Source organism: Gymnoscopelus braueri, assembly GCF_963280865.1.
Source record: "Gymnoscopelus braueri genome assembly, chromosome: 10".
NCBI classification, from domain to species: Eukaryota; Metazoa; Chordata; class Actinopteri; order Myctophiformes; family Myctophidae; genus Gymnoscopelus; species Gymnoscopelus braueri.
The window spans coordinates 2,261,477-2,288,034 of NC_137611.1; the positions used below are offsets into that span (position 1 = coordinate 2,261,477).

The window sequence follows — 26,558 nt, forward strand, 5'->3', positions numbered from 1 at the left end:
TTATTTTTAATGTTTGGGGTTTCCATTCCTTTTGAGCAGTCGAACTGCCACCAAACTGGGGTAGACAATAATGCCTATTTGGTTGGTTTTTGACTGTGCTTGAGGCATCGAAATTTCATACAACTTCGTAGGGATTTTTTTCTATTTTTTTATTTTTGAAGTGTCCATTCCTTTTGAGCAGTCGAACTGCCGCCAAACTGGGGTAGACAATGATGCCTATTTGGTTGGTTTTTGACTGTGCATGGGGTATTGACGTTTCATACAACAGTGTACTGGTGTTTCGAAAAATTGTGTGTGTCCGATATGCGTTCATGGAGCGACGCACTAAGTTGATTGGCCGCCCGGTGGTATGGGTCCGGGCGTGAGGACATAATTCGGTTCCTTTTTACTGATTTTGACTGGTGCTTAGTGACAAATTGTGTATGTCCGATATGTGTCCAAGGAGCGGCACACTGAGTATATTGGCCGCCCGGTGGTATGGGTCCGGGCGTGAGGACATAGGTCACCACCTTTTTACAGTGTAAATAGATTTTGTAGTGTCTCTGACAAACTATAATAAGGCGATAAAAAGTTTGGGCTTGAGATAATTGTTTTACATTGGTACGGCGGTAGAATATATATAGTAACAGGGCGCGCTGGTTATGCGCACAGGATATCATAGATACTTTGTGTTATATGACTTAGCGTACCGTGATATTATAGTGAGACTGGGGGTGATTCTAGGATTCAGGGGCCGGGCCTCTGCTCCAAACCCTTTCCGATACCTCTGACCGGTGTTTTGACATATTGTGTGTGCCCGATATGCGTCCAATGGAGTGACGCACTGAGTATATTGGCCGCCCGGTGGTATGGGTCCGGGCGTGAGGGCATAATTCAGCACCTTTTTACTGTGTTTGCGGACTTTGAAAGGTCTAGTCCACAGGTCCCGGTTATAAGATCTGAATATTTGTACAGGTGTCCAGATACATCGGCGCGTGACGAACCCAGTGAGTCGTTTGCCCGTAAAATGCCTGTGGTTTTATTAATGAGGAAATGTGATGACGATGAAATGGGGCTTGAAGTGGCAAATACTACTTTCTTTGAAGTCATTGTTCGGGTTGCAAAGAGTGGGAGTTTTTTAACGTCCCATCATTACCCGGACCTTTCCCTTGAAGAAAGTGCTGGCTGTCGCTTTATTTTTGTATTGAAAGTATAAAGTTGATGTTTTTGGCGGAGTTTGTTGGTAATGTTGTTTTGGATGTGTTTTATTCGAGGACTGTTTGATTCCCTGAGCACTTAGATATCTTGTGATGGTCAGAAGGTGTTTTCTTGAGTAGACCTTTTGTTTTTATGTATTACGTTTGTAATGCTGCTATACTTGGTGACCGTTCTGCGTCTCTTGCACATAGTGCGTGGATTTTGGATTGGCAGTGGTGATCCTTATTTGGTCATTTTCTTTGGGCTTTTCCGGTTTGGCTGGCAGACGCGGCGGGCCGGTTTTCGTCCTTCATGTGCTTGCGTGTGGCGTCAGGGCTTTTCGGCTGTGTGCTACTTTCTTAAACTTTTCACTTTCGTGGTAAGCCTGCTTTCTTGTGATGACTCTTTGTTGTGAGTGTGGGCTACTTTTTTCAAATATCACTTTCGTGGTAAAGTTGCATTGTTGTGAGTGCAGTGGTGCGGTGTGGAGATTTTGATGACCAGAGGCTGCGCGCGGTGGTGGCTGGAGCGTAGGGTCATTTTTATTTTTGCGTGTGAGTATGCTGTGGTTCTGGAGGCGACGTGTGGTAGTATGGCTTTTCGGCTGTGTACTGCTATCTTAATTATCACTTTTCGTGGTAATGCAGCCTTGGGAGTTTCTCCTGAATGGTGATGTGTGTGATTAAGCTGTGTTTTCTGTGTGTGAGTTGTGTGTGAGTAGGTGAGTGGAAAGGTGATGTGAGTTGTGAGTGAAAATGTGCGTGTGTTGTTTGTGAGTATTGTGAATTTTTGTGTCTTGTGTTTGTTATTTTATTTTTTTATTTTTAGCTGGATTTTGGGAGTTTTTCGGTGCTTCTGTGCGTGAAATAGCTTGACTCCAGTGCTGATTTTTAGGTGTTATTAGTTACAACACATTTTTGTTAATAGTGTTGTAAGAGGGGAGAGGTATGTGATACAAAAAAGGAAGACAGTAAAAAGTGAAGTTAAGAAAAAGATAAATTGGAATATGACAGTAAAGAGTGAATTTAGGAAGAAGAAAATTGGAATAATACAGTAAGAAGTGAATATAGGAAAATTTGAATGTTAGGAACAAAGGTTACATTGAAGTTATGCTTTATTCATGGCGGTTTAATTATTTGGCAGATCCTTAAAGTATGATTGTGGTAGGCTGTCCTTTGTTGTGTGAAATCGAGGTTTTTTTCCTGAGATATGTGACCTGGGTGTGCACGCCTGGGAGATTACGTTACTTTGGCCAAGAAACGGAATCGTTCATATATTTTCTGGGGAACGGCTGAGTTTGATCACAGCGGGGAATAGCATGCCATGGCCGTATTCGGATCGGTTAAAAAGTGCCTAGAAATTGAAGGACGGAGTGTTCGCGACACAGACGTGCTTTGACTGACAGACACATTATTTAGTTGAACTGACCCATGAATGATGCGCAGAGGGAACTGATTTTAAAAGTAAGGTTGTGGTTATAAGAGAAGGTTAAAATGGAGAAATAATTAAGTAGAAGTTTCACAAGCTTTCTGGATGCAAGGGTTTACAGGCTCATTCTAAAAAGCCTTTCAGCAATATGCTCCAGGGAGATTTTGTGATCCATATGTTGTTGAAATTAATTCGATTTTGGTTTATTTTTAGGAGATCTTAGGACAGAACCATTGATTAATTCTGATGGTTAAGTGAGGGTATTACACCCTTTCTTTCATGTTTTTCGTAAGAACACAGTCTTTTATCTTTTGTGCTAAAATGAAACTGTAAACTTTGCCTCAATTGAGTGACAGCTTGTAACCAGTTCCCAGTCTGAATCACTATTCTTTTAACTCTCACGGATCGTTTCGATAGTGAACTAAAATACCTAATTCAGTGGTTCACCACTGGGGCTAAACATAGGCTGTACCTCTCTTTTGTTTGAGGAACAGATAAACATTTATAATACTAAAGCACCATATCAGAGATGTTCTGTGTCCTCCTTGAAAGTTACCATGCGTTCTGTGCTCTTGTGTCTGTTAGGAGTCAGGAGCTGAGAGAAAGAGTGCGTTGGACGACAGAGTGCAGATTTAAGGTGAGTGCTGGGGTATTGGTTACAATGGTGGATGAGAATAGTTTTTGGGAACAGACCTAAAGCGACTGATATGTTTATAATGTCAGTGGGTGGTTATTTTTAGCTATACTCTCAGTGAGTCTGAATAGCGATGGATCTTGGGGTAGGGGATTGATTTAGCAGTTCCCATGCCCGGGTGTCGAATGTAGGAAAAGTTAGTAAGCTAGTTAATAGTTGACAGACAGAGAGGGGGGTCTGTTCCATTTGTTTAAACTGCTCTGACACCCTTGTGATGGACACCACCAGCACTGACCATTGTAAATCTGTACTTAAGTAGAATAGATCTGAGTAGGCTATAAGCCGTGTAAACATTTTGAAAATATTGAGAGTAAAACTTCTGGTATTACTAAACTTAGAACCCAGAGGGGTGACGCTTATACAGAGTGTATCATAACACAAATGTTGAAGTATTGGTAGGAAAATAGAGTTAAAAAGTTGCTAAAACTGTGAAAAATTGTACTATTAGGAAAATGCTAAGACGTTCTGGTCCATGAGTAACAAATGAGAATCATTGTTTGTAAAATATCACAAGGAGGGAAAGAGCAATACAATAGATTAGGATGTGAGATTTAGCCAGAGTAATTTATGTAGGAATAAATTGACTAAAACATAGCTGAAATATGATATTTGTAGAAGGATGTCTATTTTCTAGGACAGGGTAGGGACATTTTTTCCAAGTCTTTTATGTCAGGAACGGAGGGAGTTGGAGAAAGTTGGAGATTCGTGGAGCTGACGTTCCAGAGGGGACATCAGGCTGAGTGGACAGCAGAGTTCTACAGCCGACGATTGGGTGTCTCAGGTCTAGCGGCGTCGAGCAGATGAGGAGCGGTGAGAAACCTTCGAACTACACCACTACAGGACGGCGGAAAACATGGAGCCCCTACATCAAGCAGATGGCTGGATGGTGTGGTATCACAGATATACTGCAATGGTCCGGCATCCAGATCCAGGCCTTCGAGATTCCACAGAGATATGCTAAGGTCGACTGCAAAGTGATGAGAAATGCCCATCAGGTGTCATTGGAAAATGACACATCCTGCCCCCACCCTTCACCGATCCCCCATCACACTTTCCTCTGTCTCATGGCCTAAGCTGTGAACCGCTTCTGATTCAATGACTGCCCATTCCCCAGTAGAACTTGGACATTCAAGACGAAGACCGACCAGCGTTTTTAGCTCAGGCGAAAAAAAGAAAAACAGATGATATCTGTGCGCGTGGACACCAAAGGACACTCTTTGTCAAAGTATGTTATATGATGTGTGTTGATCAAGTAACCAAATGACGATTGTTTTCCGGTTTCAGTTGGCTACGTCCGTGGGCTACTAATGGAGATTCTTTTCAGGTTCGACAGATGGCTGGCGGAGAATTTAACCCAGAGTGTTTAACAGTATTTATTATTTCCAATGTTTGAAAGTTTCTTTATGGTAGACATTATTAAGTCTCCCAAGAGGGGATTGATGTATACTTGTCAAACATAAGCGTGGTATTTGAATATAAGTAAGGATATAAGACAGCAGAACTTGCTTGAAGTAAAGACACACTGATGAATTTAAATGTTGGTCGGGGGTTTTCTCCAGTTGTTCATGAAGGCTGAGGCTGAGATGTGATCAATTTGCATTCCCTAAAGTTCTGGCCATTGTGTTAGAAGCCCAGGTGAGGTGAGAAATGGAGCTCTGCCAACCTTTTGTGTCTTGTTTTAGAGAAGTAAATCTTTAGAATTCCGGTGTAGACACTCGCAGGTGAAGATACAGAGACAGCGCCTTGATTTAATTAACCAAAGAAACTTGTGTTTACACCTACAAGGGAGACCTATTGTCCTATTGTATACAGAATGTTTGAAGCTTCCTGGAGTCCAACAGAGCCATTCTTTTGTTTTGGTTTGAGCTGATTACAGTACTATTGTCTTTATGCAAGGGAGATGGCTGAGGTGAAGGCGTCTGTTCTACCATCTCTAAAAGGATCTCTGTGTGGCTGGAGGAGTAACCAGCTAAAATGTTTACCCACTAAATATGCTTCTCTTTTAGGTCTGCAGTATGTAGTTAAAATGAGTAAAGTCTTGATAACTAAGATTGGTGCTGTTAACAAAGAGAAATATCATTTAAAGGAAGTGGTCAGTCTTAGAGTGACTGCTGGGTTTTATTTGACTCATTGTATTCTTAAACTGCTGTTTGCAATCATGAAAGTATATAGTGTGTGGGCTTATTATAAAGCTTAAGAGATTTTGAACAAGGATTACTAAACAAGGTTTTGTGCAAAAGTAAAGTTTGATAAATAGAGACAAGACAAAATTGGTACAGTGTGAAGACATGCAACTGAATTTCAATAGTGGGCTCGGCCACGACTCCCCAGTATCATGTATTGTGTTGAGATTAGCTGACAAAGGGAGTAGGGGCGGGACTTAACTCTTTGGCCCTCCCATGTGAGCCAGATTTGAGACAGTATAATTATTGTGTTTGTATGTGAATGCTGAGCTCTGCTAATCTGACCTTAACCTGGCAGCTTGCCTGTTGGGTGGAATAAAATGATACCTAACTGAAAACCTTGGACTGGAACTTCCCTTCATGAACCTTTCTCCAGGAGACTGATTACAGCCACTCTCTCGACCAGAAATATACATCAGTAACACCACAGGTAAAACAGCATCTGCTTGACAGTTCTACTTTAGGTTCAAATGTATCTTTGTCAAGACAACAAATCATGGCTAGTCAAAATGTTAACCCTTCACTGGCCCATTCAGCAAACATAATGGTGCATCTCAAGGCAGGCTCTTACTAGGCATACTGTTATGCTGAATGGATTTAGGGTTAGTTTTGTTGGAGCAGCAGCAGGGGTGAACATGCATGACTTAATAGTACATATTAACAATATGATTTTCTATTTGTTTGGGCATTAAACATGTCTCAGAACATATATTATGGGTGCAAATGTATGTATGTATTACTCCTTATTAGTGTTAGCTCAATTTACACATTAGTTTGGCCATGGGCCTAATTGGTATAAGTTATTTAAATGTAATTAATATTTATCAAAGTCAGCATGTTGCCCTGGAGTTCCACTTGTAAACAAATGAATTAATACATGCATACATGCATAAATAAATATTATTGTATTGCATATTTGAATGTAATTAATACTTATCAAAGTTTCAACTTCAGTAAAAGGTTAAATTAAATTATATTAACCCATTAACCCTCTAGAACCTGAACTATGAAGGAAAGGTCAGAAAATTCAAAAATTTTGAAAAGGGACACTTTATTGGGTCTTAAAACATTTTTGATTTTGTTTTATTTTTTTTTAGCATTCCTTTGTATCATTTATTTGTTGTATCATATTTGATACAAGGGGTATTACAAGGGGTATTTCAAGTCGGTTTGACTGCCTCCCCCTGGCCAGCCGGGGCGCCTGATGGAGGGGAAAGGAACTGGTTGGAATAACGTGTTCCTTCCACGTGCTATGTCCAACCAGGGAAACTCTCCCCTGTCAGGTGATAAGAAGGTCAGTTGGCTCTCATGCATTGAAGGAGGCATGAGCTCGGCCTTGGCCTCCCTAGGTTGGCAGAGGGAGTGTAGTGCCCAGGATTACATAGAGATTGGCACTGGGTGTAAAAAATAGGGTTACAAAATCGTGGGATAAAAATAAAAATAAAAATAAAAAAATCAAGTCTGTTTTAACATTACAAAAACAAAAAAAACATTTATTTTAGACCTGAAGTATCAAATATGATACAAATCGTAAAGGACTATAGACCTGTAGTATCAAATATGATACAAACACTTTGACATCATAAAAAACAAACTCAAATGCTAAATTTTGAGAGCTCATAAGTGCATTCAAGTTATCCAACACTTATTTCAAAATATTAGTAAGGATATACTAGGAAAACTTACCAGAACTGCTTAAAAAATAATTGTTTGTTAGTAGTGCATCAACCTCTCCTGTTTAGTTGATGGCAGCCATTTTGGGTCAGACCACCTGAGGCTCTGTAACTACCTGCAGTGCAAATGGTATGGTCCAGGGGGAAGTGGGGATGTGTCAGATATGATACAACAGGTTCTTGGTCCAAGTATTGATTACACTGATTTATTAAAAAATCAGTGTAATGTGTGTATCATATATGATACGTTTGGTGACATAGGGTTAAGACCTGGAACGAACTGGAATCTGTGTAACTTTAGATTTCTTTGGCTATTCAAAAATAGCAGATATACAAGCTCATAGCGCGGCACCGAGTGTCGCGCTTATTAATAACTCAACTAACTAACTAACAGTTTATGAATGATCTATTAAAGGGATATTTCACTTTCAAAAAAACTTTTGGTGATTTTATCATCTACTCAAGCCTTTGTGAGCCCCCAGACAGTTTTTAAGTTGCTCGATTCAGTATTTAGATATTTGATATTCATTTTATCAGACACGCCCCCTTCCTATACAAACCCATTGTAACTTCAAACTCTATTTTAACCATGTTAGATTCATCAAAAACACCCGTCCTTGGTTCTGGTGACTCACCCTGCCCTCCTAATGCGTGAGGGGGACGTGTTTTTCCGAGATTTATTTTCATTTATTTTATTACATTTTTTAATTGTATTTTTTTTTTCATTTTCCAAATAAAATATAAAAAATAAATGAAAAAAGTAATTGAAAAAACACGGGCCCCTCGCGTATTAGGGGGGCGGTATGAGTCACCAGAACCAAGGACGGGTGTTTATGATTAACATAATTAATGTTAAAAATGGAGTTTGAAGTTACAATGGGTTTGTATAGGAAGGGGGCGTGTCTGATCAAATGAATATCTAATATCCAAATATTGAATCAAGCAACTTAAAAACTGTCTGCGGGGCTCACAAAAGCCTGAGTAGACGATAAAATCACCAAAACATTTTTTGAAAGTGAAATATCCCTTTAACTACTTATAACGAATAGTTATTCTAAAGTGTTACCGGTTTCACATCATCATTGTGTTTCATTGTACTGAACTGTCCATAGCCCATCAATGAGATGCAGAATGAGTGGACAGAAATGGTGCCATCTTATAACGAGCATTAGTGAGGACCAATTATATGAAGATACGGTTGAAAATGGTGTGCTCCTAACTATACTGCTCAAAGAAATGTATAGGCGTGGATAGAGAAGCACATGTCTCTATAGGGTGAAGAATACAGACAGAGGACACTGATAAAATATAAACATAGGCCATTCAGGACCTGCATTTTTGTAGAAATTATTCTTGAAATTCAATTGTTATTAAAAACTGCTTTACTCTGCATGTGTCTACTGTCTTTTTTATGTAGCTATATTCAGTAACCATGTTTATTAATGTAGTAATCTCAATAATATTCTTGGCCAATATAATCTTTCTTTAACCCATTATTCTAAAATAAAAAAAGAAAAACTAACATCTACATTAACACATTGACTGCCATAGGGTTTTCTAGAACAGTCACTGTCAGACATTTTGACTCATATTTGAGGACCCACAGAATATTTTTGCTATGACTATGAACACATGGAATATCTCAAAACAAAGCTTAGAATCTCTTCTTTCATCTGAAAGAAAAAGTGAGTTAGTTAGTTAGTTTGACATTTATTTTGCGCCTTCATTGACATCAGTCATGTAAACAATACTTGTTTATAAAAAATAATAATAATAAATGCTTTTGATTGTACATTTATCGCTGTTTCCAAAGTGCAAGCTTATTTCAGCTCATTTCAAACAACATTTTTCACTGTATTATTTTTTCAAAATATTTGTTTTCCAAATAATAATAAATAATAACAATTCAAAGTTCAAAGTGCAACATCAATACATTCATCGAGAGCTTCCTTTTCCAACATTTTTGCCCACACAAGTCAAAATGTCAAGCCACACCTGTATTCATAGCAACAAATAACAGATCTACAAGCTTTTACTGAGCTTGTAGATCAGCCTTTTTTCTTTTATGCCATTTATGACAATTTGTGAAAATAAATAAATAAAAATAAGTAAACCAAGTAAAGCAGAAATCACATGAATCCCAAAATAAGGATGAATGTGAACAGACTCAACCCTCTATGCACAACAGTGCTGTAAAGTGGTTAGAGTGTTAGAGTGAGGTAGGTTGAACATAGTAGCAGCCGTTTCACTATAAAGCACAAAGTGCAAGTCATTTCAAACGAAATGTAACTACATCAAATAACAATAAATAATAATCATTCAAACCTTTTGTACCCAAGCCACACCAATGGGCAAGTCAAAATCTCAAGCCACACCTGTATTCATAGCAACAAATAGCAGATCTACAAGCTTTTACTGAGCTTGTAGATCAGCTTTTTTTTTCTTTTATGCCATTTATGACAATTTGTGAAAATGAATAAATATAAATAAGGGATGCCAGGGCGTGACCCCCCAAAATAATCATATTTGAACTGGGGACCACCATTTTGTTTGACAGGTTCCACAGATAAATATTGTGAAAATAGCAGATCTACAAGCTAGCCCTCTCTTCTTCCTCTGTCTGTCTGTCTGTCTGTCTGTCTGTCTCTCTCTCTTAGCTTTTTCTAGTGTTTGTCAATGTATTGTGCGATCTGTCTATGTATTGTGTATTTATGTTATGTTTTGTGATTTTTTTGTATCCTGATGGCTGCTTGGTACAAAATGAATTTCCACAATAAAGACAATAAAGTATATCTATCTACAAGCTAGACTAATAGTCCACAAATCACATAGCAATTCAAGTCTAGTGGGGAAATAGCCGATCCACAACACAAGGCCAGAGGTTGTGAGCACGGCGATCCTAACACGGGAGAGACTCACTGTGTCCGCGCAGCCTCACGCACGCACGCACGCACGCACGCACACGCACACACACACACACACACACACACACACACACACACACACACACACACCTAAGTTTCTTGTCAAATTCGTGTGATTCGTGTGACGTAGGCTAATCCTCTTATGCTTCTCTCTAGCAGATGCAACACCGCTCAAGACATACTAAAACAAATTATTGTAAAACTATTCGATTTATCCAGACTGAAACCAGCTCTAGCCCACAGCGGTGGTACTTGTACCAACCCGCGGGTTTTCCTCCTTAAATCTTTTAGTTCCGCTCCCGCGGCTATCTTCTTTCTTCCAACTTTTCTACTACTACAAGTTTTTCCTCCTGGAGCCAGAGTTAGCAGCTAAAGCTTTTTAGCCTAGCAGCTAAAGCTAATTAGCCTAGCTCTCCGTCAGTCGCTGTGTTAAAGCCTAGCCTAGCGTTAGCGTTAGCCTAGCAAACACTCGACGCTAGCTTTCTACAATGGAGGAACCACGCGCATGCGGGCTTCTGGATTGCCCCAGGCTCATCGCCGGAGACGATCCCCACGGTTTCTGCATCTCCTGCCTCGGGAGGCACTTCCCCGATGCGCCAGGATACTGCATTGACTCTACATTCTCCCCAGCCTGCACCTCGACAGCCGCCTGGCCAGGGCCAGGGCACTCGTCGGAGGAAGCAGCGGGGATTCGTCCCAGATCAGTGCGGCTCCAGAGACACCCCGCATCGCCGGCCCAGGGAACGTGCGTGGTGGGCGCCACCGCATGCGTCCCCATATCACCATGGGCCCTCCAGCAGCCCCGGCGCCCCCGAGCAGCGCAAGCCACGGTTCGCGGCACCCCCAGGCTGCTACACCAGTCGTGCAACACGGCACTCCAGCAGCAGCGAGGGCTGTGCCTGGTGGATCCACCCAGGTGCAGCCTTCTAGCGGCTCTTCTTCCCCCTCCTCCCAGCCATCTACACCTCTACCACCGCAGGCGTACAGGGACGGCAGTGCGTCGCCAGAGGACAACGAGGGCTCCGGCGACGGCAGCATAGACGAGGGGGAGAACGAGGCAGGAGCTCATGAGTGAGTTAGCCCAGACTAGCTACGTTAGCTGCTATGCTAGTTTAACGTCGCCTTAGTCAGGCAGTGTTTTTATTGGCTTAACACCCAGCTAGCTTCACTAAGCAACAGGTTATTAGCAGTGCTGTTTCTAGCCTAGCTTGCCTCGCTAGGACAACACCAGCTTGTTAGCCTTCTCACTCTGTGTAACGAGCAACCCCGTTCGGGGGCTTCTAAAGACCGTAGACAGGTTCATCGGGCGCCATTGGGACACATGTTGTTTTTTCATAGAATATGTTAAAACGTTTCATGCGGTTTACTGTTTCTGTGCCTACTCTTATTTCATTTCACATGTTCCAAGTACTTAAAGCACATTAGCAGACTCTCACCGGTGCACAGACCGGTTCAACCCCCCCCCCCCCCCCCCCCGGCAGTTCTTGCTGGGGAAGAGGACAGTGGCTTTTCAGGCCTCGAAGGACAGGATCAAGGACGGCTCCTCGAGTGCCAAAAGACTTGTGTATAAATGTACCTTTTTTTCTGCCAAAGAAAATAAATGTGTTACATGTTACAAACCAGCTCGTATTCCACATGTCCTAGAGCAGCAGAGCAGTTGAGTCACCGTACCGAGGGCTTCCCTGCTCAAATGCTCTCATTATATAAGCCCACAATGCCTGGTACGCCCGAATTCCGGTGTCCCAGACATTGCTGGGATAATATCTGTGCATGTTTTGGATCTTACGAAGGTAATAGAAAAACCGATGTCACCCCCGTCCACCAGGCGCAAAAGCGCCAGTGGAATAAGGTCACGTCGGTTTTGTCTTCCGTCCACCAGGGGGCGGAAAAACGCCACTGTGGAACGGAAGAATTTGAGTCAGGAAAAGCGGACCTCTGTCGCCGCCATTTTGGAGGGACAGATGACCCCTCAGTTTTACCACCACACATGCACAAGGCCTCGTTCGCCGCTGGAGGGCGACAAAGCACCTCCTACAGGGAGGGCCGGTTTGTCGACACTCCGTACAGAGCCGTTGGGCTCAGACAAGATGGCGACGGCCAAGGTAGGCCTAATATTGACATCGGGGAAAGTTCTCATGACCAACCACGTGACTCCCTCGAGTCTCCTGGGCAGGCCATCGCTACCTCTACTGTCTCTAGCGAGGGCCACACACATGGCCCCGTTGGTCCAAGTAGCGGCGCCGTTGGTTTCCATGGAAACAAACAAGCTAAGATGGCGGCAGCCCAGGACAGACCGGATGTTGACATCGAGGAGGGTTCCCGTGACCAGTCACGTGACTCCGTCGAGTCTTCCGGACAGACCGTTAGTACCCCTACTGTCTCTAGCGAACGCCACAGGTAGGGCACCGTTGGCTCCAGTAGCAGCGTCACCGGTCCCCATGGCAACGTTTACACGCTCCAAGCGGCCGGTGACGTCATTAACCCCCACCAACCCGCTCGCTCGGTGTGTGGAACAATGGAACATTTTGCAAGCCAAATCCTTAGTTGTTGCGCACAATACTAAAGGGTTACAGGCTGCAATTCTCCACAAAACCCCCCATGACAGAAAAAGTATTGTTTTCTCATACGAAGGGTCCAGCAGCCAACACTCTGAGGGAGGAAGTCACCTCCCTCTTAAGCAAGGGCGCTATCAGAAAATTACTTCCGATACTTCTGTTTACTATCCCGGTACATCAGTGTTACACTGTGTGTGTACTGGTCTTTTTCAGTACAGCAGTGACACACTGTGGTTGTACTGGTCAGCTCCCCTGATCGACAACAACACACTGTGGTTGTACTGGTGTGTTTTCCACGTGCCTTTATGCATAAACCTCCTATGTCAGACACGGTGTTGTTTCTCTCATGCGGAAAGTAATGCAGCCATGTCTCTGAGAGAGGAGGTTCTCTCTCTCTCCTGAGCGGGGCGCTATCAGAAAACTATGAATCAGAACCAACTGGTTTTCTTTTTTTTTTATTTAATTTTTATCCTGCGATTTTTGTAACCCATTTTTTTCACCCAGTGCCAATTTCCTAAGTGATCCTGGGCGCTACACCAGTCCTACACCAGTCCCCCACAGCCTAGGGAGGCCAGGGCCGAGCTCATGCTTCCTTCAATGCATGAAAGCCAACTGACCTTCTTGTCACCTGACAGGGGGGAGTTTCCCTGGTAGGACGTAGCGCGTGGAAGGAACACGTTATTCCAACCAGTTCCCTTCCCCTCCATCAGGCGCCCCGGCTGTCATGGGGGAGGCGGTATAGTGACCAGGATTACTACATGTTTTTGTGAGGGTATTAACTACCCTAGGAGACACGGGGAGAAGATGCAAACTCCAAACAGAGTATGCCCTTTCGCCAACCCCACCTAGGGTATGGGCGCTGATGACGCGGAGGAGAAGACACGCCCCCAGCGCCCACAGCGTCCCTGGCGGGAATCGAACCCAGGACCTTCTAGCTGTGAGGCGACAGCGCTACCAACTGCGCCACCGTGCCCCCTAACCAACTGGTTTTCTATTCGAAATATTTTCTGGTGGAAAAGAAGGGGGGGGGGGGTGTACGACCCATTCTGAAGGGTCTCAACAAATATCTGACGGTTCACAACTTTCGAATGTTGACAACCGCAATCCTTCCACGGTCTCTAACGGGCGCCGCTCGTGCGGGCCCGCCGGATCACGTGACGACATCACCGGTTCCCTTGGAAACGGACATCAACGTTTCTTGGCTCATGGTGAGTTGGCCTTGACTAGCTTGTTAGCTGCTAGGTTTGCATAACCTCCAGTCATGCTACTGTTGCTTCACTTAGCGGCTAACTGGCCTCACTAACAACATAACAACAACACATTGCAGTGTTGTTTTTTGGTGCAGCGCATAGCCAGCCCCGCTAAAGCAACACCGCAGTGGCCACCTACCACCGCTACCCTTCCACGGTCTCTAACGGGCGCCGCACGTGCGGGTCCGCTGGATCACGTGACGACATCACCGGTCACGTTGGAAACGTGCGCGTTGTCCGCGGGACTGGGTGACATCAGAGCCCCTTCCTAACTCGCTTGCTGAGTGCGCAGCTTGTTGGAGAGTTTGCAGTCCGAAACTGTTTACTATCCCGGTACATCAATGTTACACTGTGTGTGTACTGGTCTATTTCAGTACAGCAGTGACACACTGTGGTTGTACTGGTCAGCTCCCCTGATCAACAACAACACACTGTGGTTGTACTGGTGTGTTTTCCACGTGCCTTTATGTATAAACCTCCTATGTCAGACACGGTGTTGTTTCTCTCATGCGGAAGGTAATGCAGCCATGCCTCTGAGCAGTGTTGTTTTTGGCAGGCATTTTAGATTTAGTCTTAGTTTTGTTTTTCTTTTGGACGAAATGCTTGTTAGTTTTAGTCACATTTTAGTCATTTCTATCCTTGATAGTTTTAGTCTAGTTTTAGTCGACGAAAACTCAAATTGTTTTAGTCTAGTTTTAGTCGACGAAAACTCAAAAAGGTTTAAGTCTAGTTTTAGTCGACGAAAACTTAAAATGGTTTTAGTCTAGTTTTAGTCGACGAAAACTCAAATGGTCATTGGTTTTAGTCAAACAAATAAAATAAAATAATGTATTTAAACTAATTTAATTAGGTCAATATACTATTGTATTTAAGATATGACTGCTAACAGTATTATCATAAAATATATCCCATTTTTAGGGGATAACACAATAGGATACAACGAGTGTTACAACACATACTGTAATTCACACAAAATACTGCATGTTCGGAAAATAGAATAGCCTAGATCAGGTTCTCATTATCAACCTTTTTTTTTTTTTACCAGTACCACCCAGAAAATATTTGTCTCTCCAAGTACCACCATTATGACTGATGTTAAAATACAGTAGCGTACACCTGCCCCATCCTATTCATATGCACAATTCACACAGGAGGCAAATGTATTCCTACAAAAAATGTTGTATTTTTGACAGTTGTGAACATTATGGTAGCACTAAACTGGCACTTAAACTCATGCAGTTGAAAGAAAAACGTCTTAATAGCTTAATAACCACATGGTACCCTCTTTCTAAGCAATGGAAAATTTTGAATGTACATATACTGTACTGTACATAGTTTATGTAAGAACTAGGTATATTGAGTTACTGTACTGTTGAGTTCCAAGGATGTACTCGTCACGTCACAGTCATAGGCACGATGCAAACAACCATTGAACCCCTACTTCACTGACGTACCCCCTTTTTCACTTGCTTTCACTTGCCCCTGTCCAGCCAAAAAAGCCTGCATGTTTTACTCATAACAATCCATAGCCTTGATACAAGGCTAAACAATCCAAGTTAGCTTAAGCCATTGGTTCTCAAAGTGGGGTCCGGGGACCCCCAGGGGTCCTTGAGGGAGTTCCAGGGGGTCCCCAGCTAAATGATGGATAGTTAGGAACCAAATGGACCCTTATGGGTCTGTAACTCTGAGAGTGTACAAATGGAACCAAATGGACCCTAACAGGTTCATTTGGTTCCATTTGCACCCAGAGATATGAATGCCATAAAATAGGGGTCCGTAGCCTTATGCATGCCAAACTGGGGGTCCTTCAATTAAAATGGTTGAGAATTGACTGCTAGAGCTGTAAAAATCATCTCTTATGAGGGGGTCCGTGGCATATCTTTTCAAATGGGGGTCCTAAGGGCTAATAAGTGTCAATTTGGGGGTCCTTGACATGAAACAGTTTGAGAACCACTGGCTTAAGCACGCCAGCTTTAGCCTGAAGCTAGCGTCAGATGTTATGGAAAACCTTTAGGAAGTAGGAAAAACATTACCACGGGCCAATTGTCGAGTAACATCGACTTATTATGTCAGTAAATGGACTGCCGTTAGCTTACCGTTGCAAAAATAGTAGCGTGGCACGCCTTCTGGTGTCTCTTATCTCCCTCTCCCGTTAGGTTAGGTTAGGTTTCAAAACCAAATTCATTCAAATTTTGGACAGTGTGGCTCCCATGAAAACCGTCAGGGTCAAAACCCGCTCGGTACCATGGATGAATTCGGACATCCTTACTGCCATGAAAGTCAGAAACAAAAAGTGTTCTGAGTTTCATAAAGGTAGGATCAAACTCGCCAAATGTTTTAACAGTGGTCTCGAATCCCACGTAGCTAAACTTGAAAAAGAAAAAAACAAGCTAAGAAACAAGGTTAATGGCATGCTCCTATTAGCAGAAAAAAGCTTCCTCGATGACAAAATTGAGGAAAATCAAAGCAAACCACGAGAGCTTTGGAAGCTATTCATCAACCTACTAGGCTGCAGCAAGAAATTGAAAACCAGGTTTTCAAACATAAGCCTCAAGGTGAATGACACTCTCACCACATCCACACATGAAGTGAGTAAAATCCTCAATATATTCTTCACGACCATAACCTCAGATTTGGTTGAAAAACTACCCCCTCACTCTGGGTGCTATGGTGAAGAGTATGTTGACTTATTTTACGAAAAACAGGGTGTACGCAAAGATGATTTAAAACTCTCCCCTGTGAAAACAGAAGAGGTGTTTAAAAAATGTTAGTGCTCTTCATCAACACAGAGCCACAGGCCTCGACAATATCCCCGCCAAATTTCTAAAAGACTCAGCCGCCTCCATTGCTCCAATCATTACCCACATAATAAACCTCTCCATCATACAGGGACGGGTCCCTAACGATTTTAAAAAAGCAAGGGTGACCCCTCTGTACAAAAAAGGAAACAAATTAGACCCTGGCAACTACCGCCCTATTTCTATTCTTAGCTCCATCTCGAAAGTCATGGAAAAAATAGTCTATGAACGTCGATAAGTATCTTGCCAAAGTGTATAGACTCAGTCACCCTATAGTCATCCTCTCCCCCCCCTTTTTCCTCTCTCCTCTCGTCCTCTCCTTTCTCGTCCTCCCTTTGGTTGTGTGGGTTTGTGTCCCATTGGTGCAATCGTAATTAACCCTGTACAGATTCACGCTCTAGTAAGGCCTGCCACTAATTCTACAACCGGGGACCTGCTCCCCGGAGTTTCTTTTATTTCCCACGTCGCAGGTCCATGGACCCCCAGCTGCGGCTCAATACTGTGACTGCGGACCGGGCCTCTCCATGGAGCACGACCGTGGATTTCTACTACACTACACTATACCACTACACTATACTGTATATTATCTTAACATTCTTTTATTATACCATTATATACTGCATACACACTATTGCTGTACTATATTATTTTATTATATTATATTATCATATACTATCTTACACTATTATATTTGCTGCTAGTGTTATTGTTACTACTTGCACTGTATCTCTTTCTGTCTCTCCTCTGTCTGTCTCTCCCTCTCTCTCTCTCTTCTTTCCCCCGACACGGTCGAGGCAGAAGGCCGCCACCCTAGAGCCTAGGGTCTGCCTGACGTTTCTTCCAGTTAAGAGGGAGTTTTTCGTTGCCACTGTCGCAAAATTGCTTGCTCAGGGTGGGATGTCGGGTCTCTTCTCTACATGTAAAGTGTCTTGAGACAACTTGTTGTGATTTGACACTTTAATAAAATTGAATTGAATTGAAATTGCCGAGAAAAATCTAATCTACAAATTCCAATCTGGTTTCAGAACAAACCACTCCACTGACACATGCCTTCTCTATTTGAACGACTCTATCAAACAAGATGTCGACAAGGGCAAATATTGCGGCATGGTCATGCTGGACCTCCAGAAGGCCTTTGACACCGTTAATCACCCAATCATGATCAATAAGCTCAAAGCAATAGGTTTTGATGATACGTCAGTGAACTGGATGAGATCCTACCCGGAAGGGAGGGAGCAAGTGGTGGAAGTAAACGGCACCCAGTCCCCCCCCTCCCTGTGACTTGTGGTGTTCCTCAAGGAAGTATACTAGGACCTTTACTGTTCTTGATATATGCGAATGATGTGTCTTCAGCCTGCGACTGCAAACTGTTCCTGTTCGCAGATGACTCGGCCCTGCTAGTCTCGGACAGGGACAGGCTGCAGGTTGAGAAAACTCTCAGCTCTGAACTCAACAAGATCTGCATCTGGCTCTCTGACAACAAACTTTCATTACACCTTGAATCCATCCTCTTTGGGTCCAGTCCTAACCTTAGCAAGGCAGAGAGTTTCACGATCAAAGTGGGTGATGATGTCATCAAAAGAAAGGATGAAATTACCTACCTGGGCTCCATCTTGGAGGCAAACCTCTCTGGTAACAAAAACGCAGAAAAAATGTCAACCAAACAACACGCTATTTGTGGAGGATTGATCGTCTAGTCAGTAAGAATACTCTGAAGATTCTTGCAGGGGCCCTCATTCAAGGTCATTATGATTATGCATGCACTTCATGGTATCACAACACCTCCAAGGCCTTAAAAACAAGGCTCCAAACATCCCAAAACAAACTTGTAAGGCTACTTCTTGGCCTCAATCACAAAACCCATCTAACCCCTGCTCATTTTGCTAGGATTGGATGGCTTAGGGTTGAGGACAGAATACAGCAACTTGCTATGGGCCTGGCCTTCAAGATACACCACAACATTGGGATCCCCATGTATTTGTCAAAATACTTCCAAAATGTTAATGAAGTCCATGATCATAACACCAGAGGCAGCTCCACAAATCATGTTCAACCCAGATTTGGCTCAACTAAGGGAATGAACTCGTTCTCATGCTATTCATCAAAAATGTGGAATGCCCTACCAAAAGGAGTAAAGGAGTGTAAAACCTGTCTAAGTCTTAACCTACCCCCCCCCCCCCCCCGCTACCCCCCCCCCTCTTTCTTTTTCTTCTTTTGTATATATATTTTTTCTCTCTTCATACCAGTAACCTGAAAGCTGATTGTATGACATTCTGTATAGTATTGTGTATATCTGTCTGTCTCTTATATGTAATCATGATTTGTGTGCATGGGGTTCTCATCTTAAACAAGCCAAGTGCTTAATGAGTCTTCCAGTTTAGTAGACCTTGAATTGTGAATTTGTACTTCCGTGTACTGTGATTCTCATGTCTTACTAAATAAAAGTACATCAATCAATCAATCAATCAAGGTGCATTAGGTTTCCTTTCAGATGGATTGTAAAGTAGTATGTATGTCCATAATATATCCATTATTTTCAGACCACCTAACCCATTAAAACCTAATAACATGCCCACTATCATAACTTAAGGCAGCTAGGCAACTCGCGTCTTCACGTTCACAACAACAACAACAACAACAACTACACGTGAAGCCGGTACTATCAGTGTTGCCAGATTCTGTGAAAGAAACAAGCAACCAGGTCTAGGAAAACTAGCCCAAAAGAAGCAACTATGGGCCACATGTGCACTTACAACTTAGTACTTAAACCTACTGTATACATCGGTTATTTGAAAATAGCAGATCTACAAGCTCACAACGTGTTGCATCAAGAGCGACACGTTGTGAGCTTGTAGATCTGCTATTTTCAAATAAAGTTCTTGGTGGAAACTTATAATAAAAGAACATGGCAACACTGCCTAGACCAGGCCGGTATCCCAGCCAATCACAGAGCCCCCCCTCCCAAGAAAAGGAAAAGAAACCAATCACAGAGCCGGATGTTGCAATGCATCCTAGAACCCTCCCTGTGATTGGCCACTATTCCCCCATTGAAATAATATCGCTATAATATTTTGATCTCTTCATGCATTTTGAACGTCCCACCCAATAAAAATGTCTCGTCATCGCCTTGTCGACGAAAACACACATTCGTCTCGTCATATTTTAGTCATCAAAGAGCTATGTTCAGCACGTCAACGTTACGTCTTTGTCATGAAAAAAAGGGGCGTTGACGAAATCATATCGTCTTCGTCATCGTTGACGAAAACAACACTGCCTCTGAGAGAGGAGGTTCTCTCTCCTGAGCGAGGGCGCTATCAGAAAACTATCTATGAATCAGAACCAACTGGGCTTCTATTCGAAACATTTTCTGGTGGAAAAGAAGGGGGGGCGTATGACCCTCTCTGCGGACGGTGCGTCAAGGAGATTGGTGGACCAGCATCGATGCTTTTTTTCCACGTTCCTTTCTATCCACCACAGTCAGGAGGTGGTGCGGCACACAGACGTGGCCGTTTCCCCACTTGACGTCGCGGGGTTTTCAACATCAACGTCCGTCGAGCGTCTTGGTCCCGTCTCAGCAGACCACCTTCATGGGATCTCGCTGGGCTAGACCAGGCTCACGGCGCATCTGTCTCAGGCGGGATAGACAGTTTTTCGGCCTATGGTCTTCTCGCGTGAGGCGACAAGTCACATACAGGCTATGCATGCAGGCGACGGGTCTCATGACTTCGGCCTTACACCCGTTTCGTTTGGACAAGCCCCACATGTGACCTTTTTTCCCAGAGGTGGATGTGGGCTCTTGGAGCCCCGTCCACCTGAGGTTATCGGAAGGTCCGGGTATCCCCACGGTGCGTGGACACGCTTAGATCGTGGTCGGACGCAGCCCTTCTGTCCAAGGGATCAAAATGGATGATGTGGTCTCGCGGAAGGTCATTACCACGGACGCCAGCCTCACAGGAGGGGTGCCGCCCACGAGAGCCGCTCGGCCAGGGGGGTGTGGGGTCCCAGTCTACAGACGGCCCACATCAACTACCTGGAGCTGATGACGGTCTTTTCTGACGGTCAGACTTTGCAAGGCTCGGTTTCGAGGTTGTCATGTCCTGATCAGAACCAACAACACCACGACCGTGTGCTATGTCAACAAGCAGGGAGGCCTGGCCTCTCCAGTGTTGGACAAGCTAGCTGGCGATCTGACGCTGTGGTGCGACGCGCGCCTTGCGTCAACCAGAGCCTCACATGTACCGGGCCTCCTGAACAGCGGAGCGACTCTGTTGTCCAGGGGCAATTTTTGGTACGCAGATTGGCCTCTTCTCCGGAGGTAACGAGCCAGATCTGGGCCAGGTTGGCCGACTGAACTGCTTTATGCGTTCCCGTCACTGGAGTTGGTCCTCTCAACAATGGAGAGGGTCAGACTCCACGGACTGTCAGTGCCGCTGGTGGCACTGGCGTGGGGCGCGTGGAGGTCAGGAGTAATCCTCTCCTCTACGACGAGCCCTGGCCCCTCCCCCCGATCAGAGATCTGCTACTGCAGGCAGGGGACGAGTTTTTCCACAAGCAACCTCAGGACCTAGACCTGTGGGTCTGGTCCGTGAGGGGGAGACCTTGACTTCGTGTGGCCTGCCCCCTCATGTGGTGGCGAGGGCCGTTTCCACGAGGGCTGCGTACGATGACAGATGGAACATGTTCGTGTCTCGGTGTCTGGAACAATCACCGCCAGTGGTGGCTTTCCAGGCCCCGGTGCGCAGCATCCTCATCTTCCTACAAGACAGGTTGAGTCAGGGTCTGGCTTTCTCGACGGTTGAGGTGTACCAGGCGGCCATTTCCGCTTGTCACGAGGGTTTCGATGGCATGACGGTTGGCCGACATCCTTTGGTGCGTAGTTTATGAACGGTGCCAGGCACGCTAGACCGGCTACTAGGCCTCTTTTCCCGGCCTGGGACCTGGCGGTGGTGCTGGATGCACTCTGCCGTCCAGCCTTTTGAGTCAGTGGATCTGAAGATCGTTAGTCTCAAAACGGGTTCGGAATGCATGAGGTTTTTGGGTGACGACAGAAGGGTTTTGTTTAAACCCAACATGGCGTTTTTTCCGAAGAACGGGGTGGTGACCCAGGCCCCGGTTGAGCTGGTAGCTTTTCATCCACCTCCTTTCACTTCAGCGAAGGATAGACGGCGGCACTGTCTCTGTCCAGTGAGGGCTTTGAAGCTCTACTGCCAGAGGACAGCGATCGGCCGGTCGTCGTCACAGCTTTTTGTCTCCTTCGGCCCAGGTGGTCGGAGGAAAGCGGTGGCTAGGGCGACGCTTTCAAGATGGATCTTGGATGCCATTAGGCTGGCCTACGTCAGTGGTGGCTCTCCAGTTCCAGAAGGACTGAAGACTCACTCTACTAGAGGCGGGGCTGAATCCAGGGCCCTCTCCAGGGGAGTTTCGGTCCAGGAGGTATGCGCGGCTGCAAACTGGTCGTCTCCATCAACTTTTGCGGTTTTCTACAGCCTGGACGTGGCGGCGTCATCAGTGGCGCACGCTGTCCTGGGCGTAGCGGCTGTCTCTAGCTAGAGTAGGGGAGGTTGGACAGGTTTTTGTTTTCTTTCTCTTGCCTTCCTTCTCCTGAGTCCCCTCGGGACCACCGTTGGTAGGGTCCGAGGGGAGGAGGCCCTGTTTCCTTGTGTTCACTTATGGGACAGACTTGTGTCTGTTCATTAGTTGAACAAGGCAGACTTGGTCTGTCAGGGTCTACTTTCACGCCCGTGGGGGCGGGGCCTTGGGGCTGGGGGGGTGCGGGACTGTGAGGGTTTTGTATGGCTATAGCCCCAGGGGGGTTTATGAATCCCATAGTGAGTATGTTACGGAGAATTTTACAAGAAACTTGAGGTTACAGATGTAACCCCGGTTTCTTTAGGATTCGGAGTAACATACTCACCTAACACCCCTTTTTGTGTGCATCTGCATGCAGAGAGCTGTTGTTAAAGAGGATTAGCCTACGTCACGCGAGGGGTTTTATACCCCTTCCGGTCTTCCGGTGACGTAACAAACCCTTCTCAGCCAATGAATGGCCCGGAAGTTTATGGTATGTAGCTCTGTGCATCGCCAGGAGCCGCTGATATCCCATAGTGAGTATGTTACTCCGAATTCTAAAGAAACCGGGGTTACATCTGTAACCTCAAGTTTTTCTTTATTTGTTTCAAAACAACAATGATAGCGATCGGCAACTCTCACACGGGAGAGACTGCCGGTCTCTGTGTGAGTGTGTGTGTGCGCAGCCTCCCTGCAGTGAGGCGCGCGCGCACACACACACACACACACACACAATAGCCTACCTCCAGTAAGTCATCTGCAACCCGTCGATGGCACACAGATTTATCCATATAAAAAAAAACTCCATCGACGGATTCATGGCGACGGTGACGCGCGCGTGTTGCAATGATCGCGATCGCAGTTTTTCTTTATTTGTTTCAAAACAACAATGATAGTGACGCGACCACATCACTCGGCTGATCCGAGGGCTAATGTGTTTGGGGTCATGAAAAGTGCATCCCGGGCGTGTACGAGCATGCTCGTGCACATTACGAGCGCAAGCATGTGACGTGCACACGGCACGCTTCCCCCGGCTGCTCCCCTCTCACTGATCACAGGCAGCCGCTCGCTGCTCGGATTAAACTTATGGTTTGATCGTGGACCCCCTGATTGACCTGATTTAGTGTTTTGTAATAATGTGTTTTGTGTGATCATGTGTGCAGATCACTTTTTTTCAACTTCTATGTAATTTACATGAAAGAGATAAACACTCGCGTGTCTAACCGGTAAATCTGGCCGTTTTGAGAATGTAAAGTGGATTATCTTCTCTCATGAAGCTCTGAGAAAGTTCCCCTTTCATGACTTTTCCTAAATATTCGATTCAAATAATCTCAGTTTTTTTTAATTATCTGAAACGTATTATAAATATGAAATTATATATATACCGTCCCAGACGTTATATTTCGGCTATATTGACCGGTCTTACACTTTCTCCCCCACTAAGAGCTGTTCACACCTCAGAGACCCCCTGCATTGGCCAGCCGATCGTCATTGTTCTATTTAACACATTGTCCGCCAAGCCCGTAGTTCTACGGAACGATAAATTCACCTCTTAAGTGCCGAGCCCGTAGTTCTACGAGCTAGGGTCTTTTAATGGTCCACGTTAAATTACCCCCTTAGGCACATTGTGAGTTAACACTTACATGACTGGGGTTTCACCATCCCATACACTGCCTGATTTGGAGGTCAAAAAGGCAGTTTTTCCAGCTATTCTATTGGTCACTGTCTCCCCTCTGTGCTCCAGACGAGCTGACACCTTCTCCCCCACACAGTGGGGGTTCCATTGTCTTTTAAATAGCTATTAACATTTCAATTGCACTCTGCTCAGTCAGTGAGCTCACATATGTTGTTGTAGGCAGGCAGAAACATTATAAAATAGGCTAACTTGTAATGGTAACTGCAGATTCTGTATGTAAACATGGATAGCCTATATGAACCGCTGAAGCCACTGTCTAATTATGTGACTATCTCCATTGTCCAAAACACATGGATATCTCTTGACAAACCAATATTATTATTCATGATAATAATATTCACATTATTGCCTGAGCTTAAAGCGTCTCCTTCTATCAGCTGTCCACGCTGACAAAAGCGTCTCCTCTCCTCCCCATGTCAGCGCAACAAGTGAACACATCGGTATGTTCCACAAATGTGCTCATTCCTGCTCTACTCCTGCGCTAAATATCTGATCTGCAAACAAAAAACAGTCGCTGCCTGACGCGCCCTAGGGCATTCACGAATAGTGATTTTTAGTATTCGAATTATTCGACCTATAAGTATTCGAATATTCGATTAATCGATTTGATTATAAAAAATAAAATTATATATATATATATATATATATATATATATATATATATATATATATATTATTTTTTTATGGCATTGATGTCTCGACTCAAGGAATGCGAGTTGACGTCACACCAGAGCTCACAGCTGCGTGTCTGCTGTAGAAAAGCCACAACAAAAAAAAAGATATAAAAAAATGTAATAGAATAATCAAATAGTGGTTTGATAGTCGAATAGTCGGTTTGATATTCGAATATTCGACTATTCGGTGAATGCCCTAACGCACCCTCTGCTTGTAGATCAGATCTGTTGGCGCAGCATTAGTTACATGCAGGCAGCGTTGCCAAATGGGTTTGCGAGAGAAATAAGCAGCCAGGTCTTTGAAAATGTTACTGCATGCGCTGATGTCGAAAGCAAGCGAGTTGTCTGCACAAGTTTATGCAATGTTTTTATCTTAAAGTCGCTTATAATAAGCAGACATGGCAACACCGAGACAGAGCGCAAGCGAGAGAGCGAGAGAGAGAAGCAACCCATTGCTCAGAACAAAAATACAACATTTAGTGGTTTGATTTATGGGGACAAAGCAGTAGTTATTTCTATTTCATTATTAGTAGGCCTAGAGGAGAGAAGTCCCTTGACCAGGCGGACAGAGAAATCCAAATCAGCCATAAACTGATAGCTGACATGTCAGTTGTTTCTTGGTATCTTGACTCTTGTGTGTAAACAGTGCTCTCTGAATGTGAGCATAAATATGTTGATTGCACCTGTAGAATGTGTTCAGTGTTTATGTATAATTACAATAAATAGTAAATGATAACATAATACTCACACAACAGCATCCATAGCACATAGGATGTGTGTGCGCCTGAAGCTCACCACTCTGTCCATAGGCAAGCGATTTGTAAAATAACTCGAACAGCAATCCGTGGGTCCTGTGTGACCTAACAGAGTGAAAAAACATCACCAGATATTAGATACTGGTTCAGGTCTGTAGGCTACACAATCCTACTGGATCCCAGAACTTCACCCACTGGTCATGGAAAAAAAATCATGTAAGGCTTAATAACCAGGGATCCTTTTAAATGAATGTGGGTGGGACAAGTTTGACAGGTTTGGGGGTCCTCCCAGAGTAGATGTAATTTCCTGTATTCTGGTGCATTTTAACAGGGTGTTTGATATATCAAAATCAAAGGAACTATAGCCTATTTTCAAGCACAATGTGATACACCTGCTCAAATGTGATACATTTGCGTATATTTGATATACAATACATGCTGAAATGCCCCTGTGACCGTGCCTATGTGATATGTGGGTCAGAAGGACCCTAAAGAACTAGCAGGACCCTAAAGACTGTAATATCAGTGAACACAGATCCTCACTCACTCACTCACTCACACTCAACTTTATTGTCACTTCACAGGTTTACATTTGTTAAGAAGTGGATTAAGGGCCTTTCTCTGTGGAGTTTGCATGTTCTCCCCTCACAAAAACATGCAGTAATCCTGGTCTCTATACTGCCTCCCCCTGGTCAGCCGGGGCGCCTGATGGAGGGGAAAGGAACTGGTTGGAATAACTCCCCCCTGTCAGGTGATAAGAAGCGGCCTGCTCACTCCTCATGCATTGAGGGAAGTATGAGCTCAGTTCGGGGCTCTCCCCAGGCTGGCAGAGGGAGAGTAGCACCCAGGATTACAAGCTTAGGCATTGGCACTGGGTGAACAATGGGTTACAAAATCGTGGGATAAAAATTATATTAAAAAAAAAAGTGGATTAAATTATTTTTTGTCGTTCAAACTTTTCATGGATCTGTGGCTGACTTCTGGACAATACACTTAAAGGGTAAGACCACTTTGGTAGAGGTTTGGGTTGTGTAGTTACCTTGCCATGATGTAACTCCAAAGGTGGGCAAGAAATCAAAAATAATTGCTCCATTGATTAGAAATTGATAATTCAAAATATGCTCCTCATTGACTTACATTGTACGGTAAAACAGCTCTCAAAGTCACTCTTTTAGCACATAAAT

At 44.2% G+C, this 26,558-nt stretch overlaps 1 protein-coding gene across 1 annotated transcript in view; it reads right to left on the reverse strand.

Moving 5' to 3' along the window:
- LOC308092831 (uncharacterized protein) overlaps nucleotides 1–26,558 on the reverse strand; it is a gene marked incomplete at its 5' end in the record, with an annotated part of 121,725 nt that overhangs the window by 80,596 nt on the left and 14,571 nt on the right. The window contains one exon of the mRNA XM_080438930.1: nucleotides 25,368–25,479. Coding sequence (XP_080295056.1) covers nucleotides 25,368–25,479 — 112 coding nt within the window. The remainder of the gene's footprint in view (nucleotides 1–25,367; nucleotides 25,480–26,558) is intronic.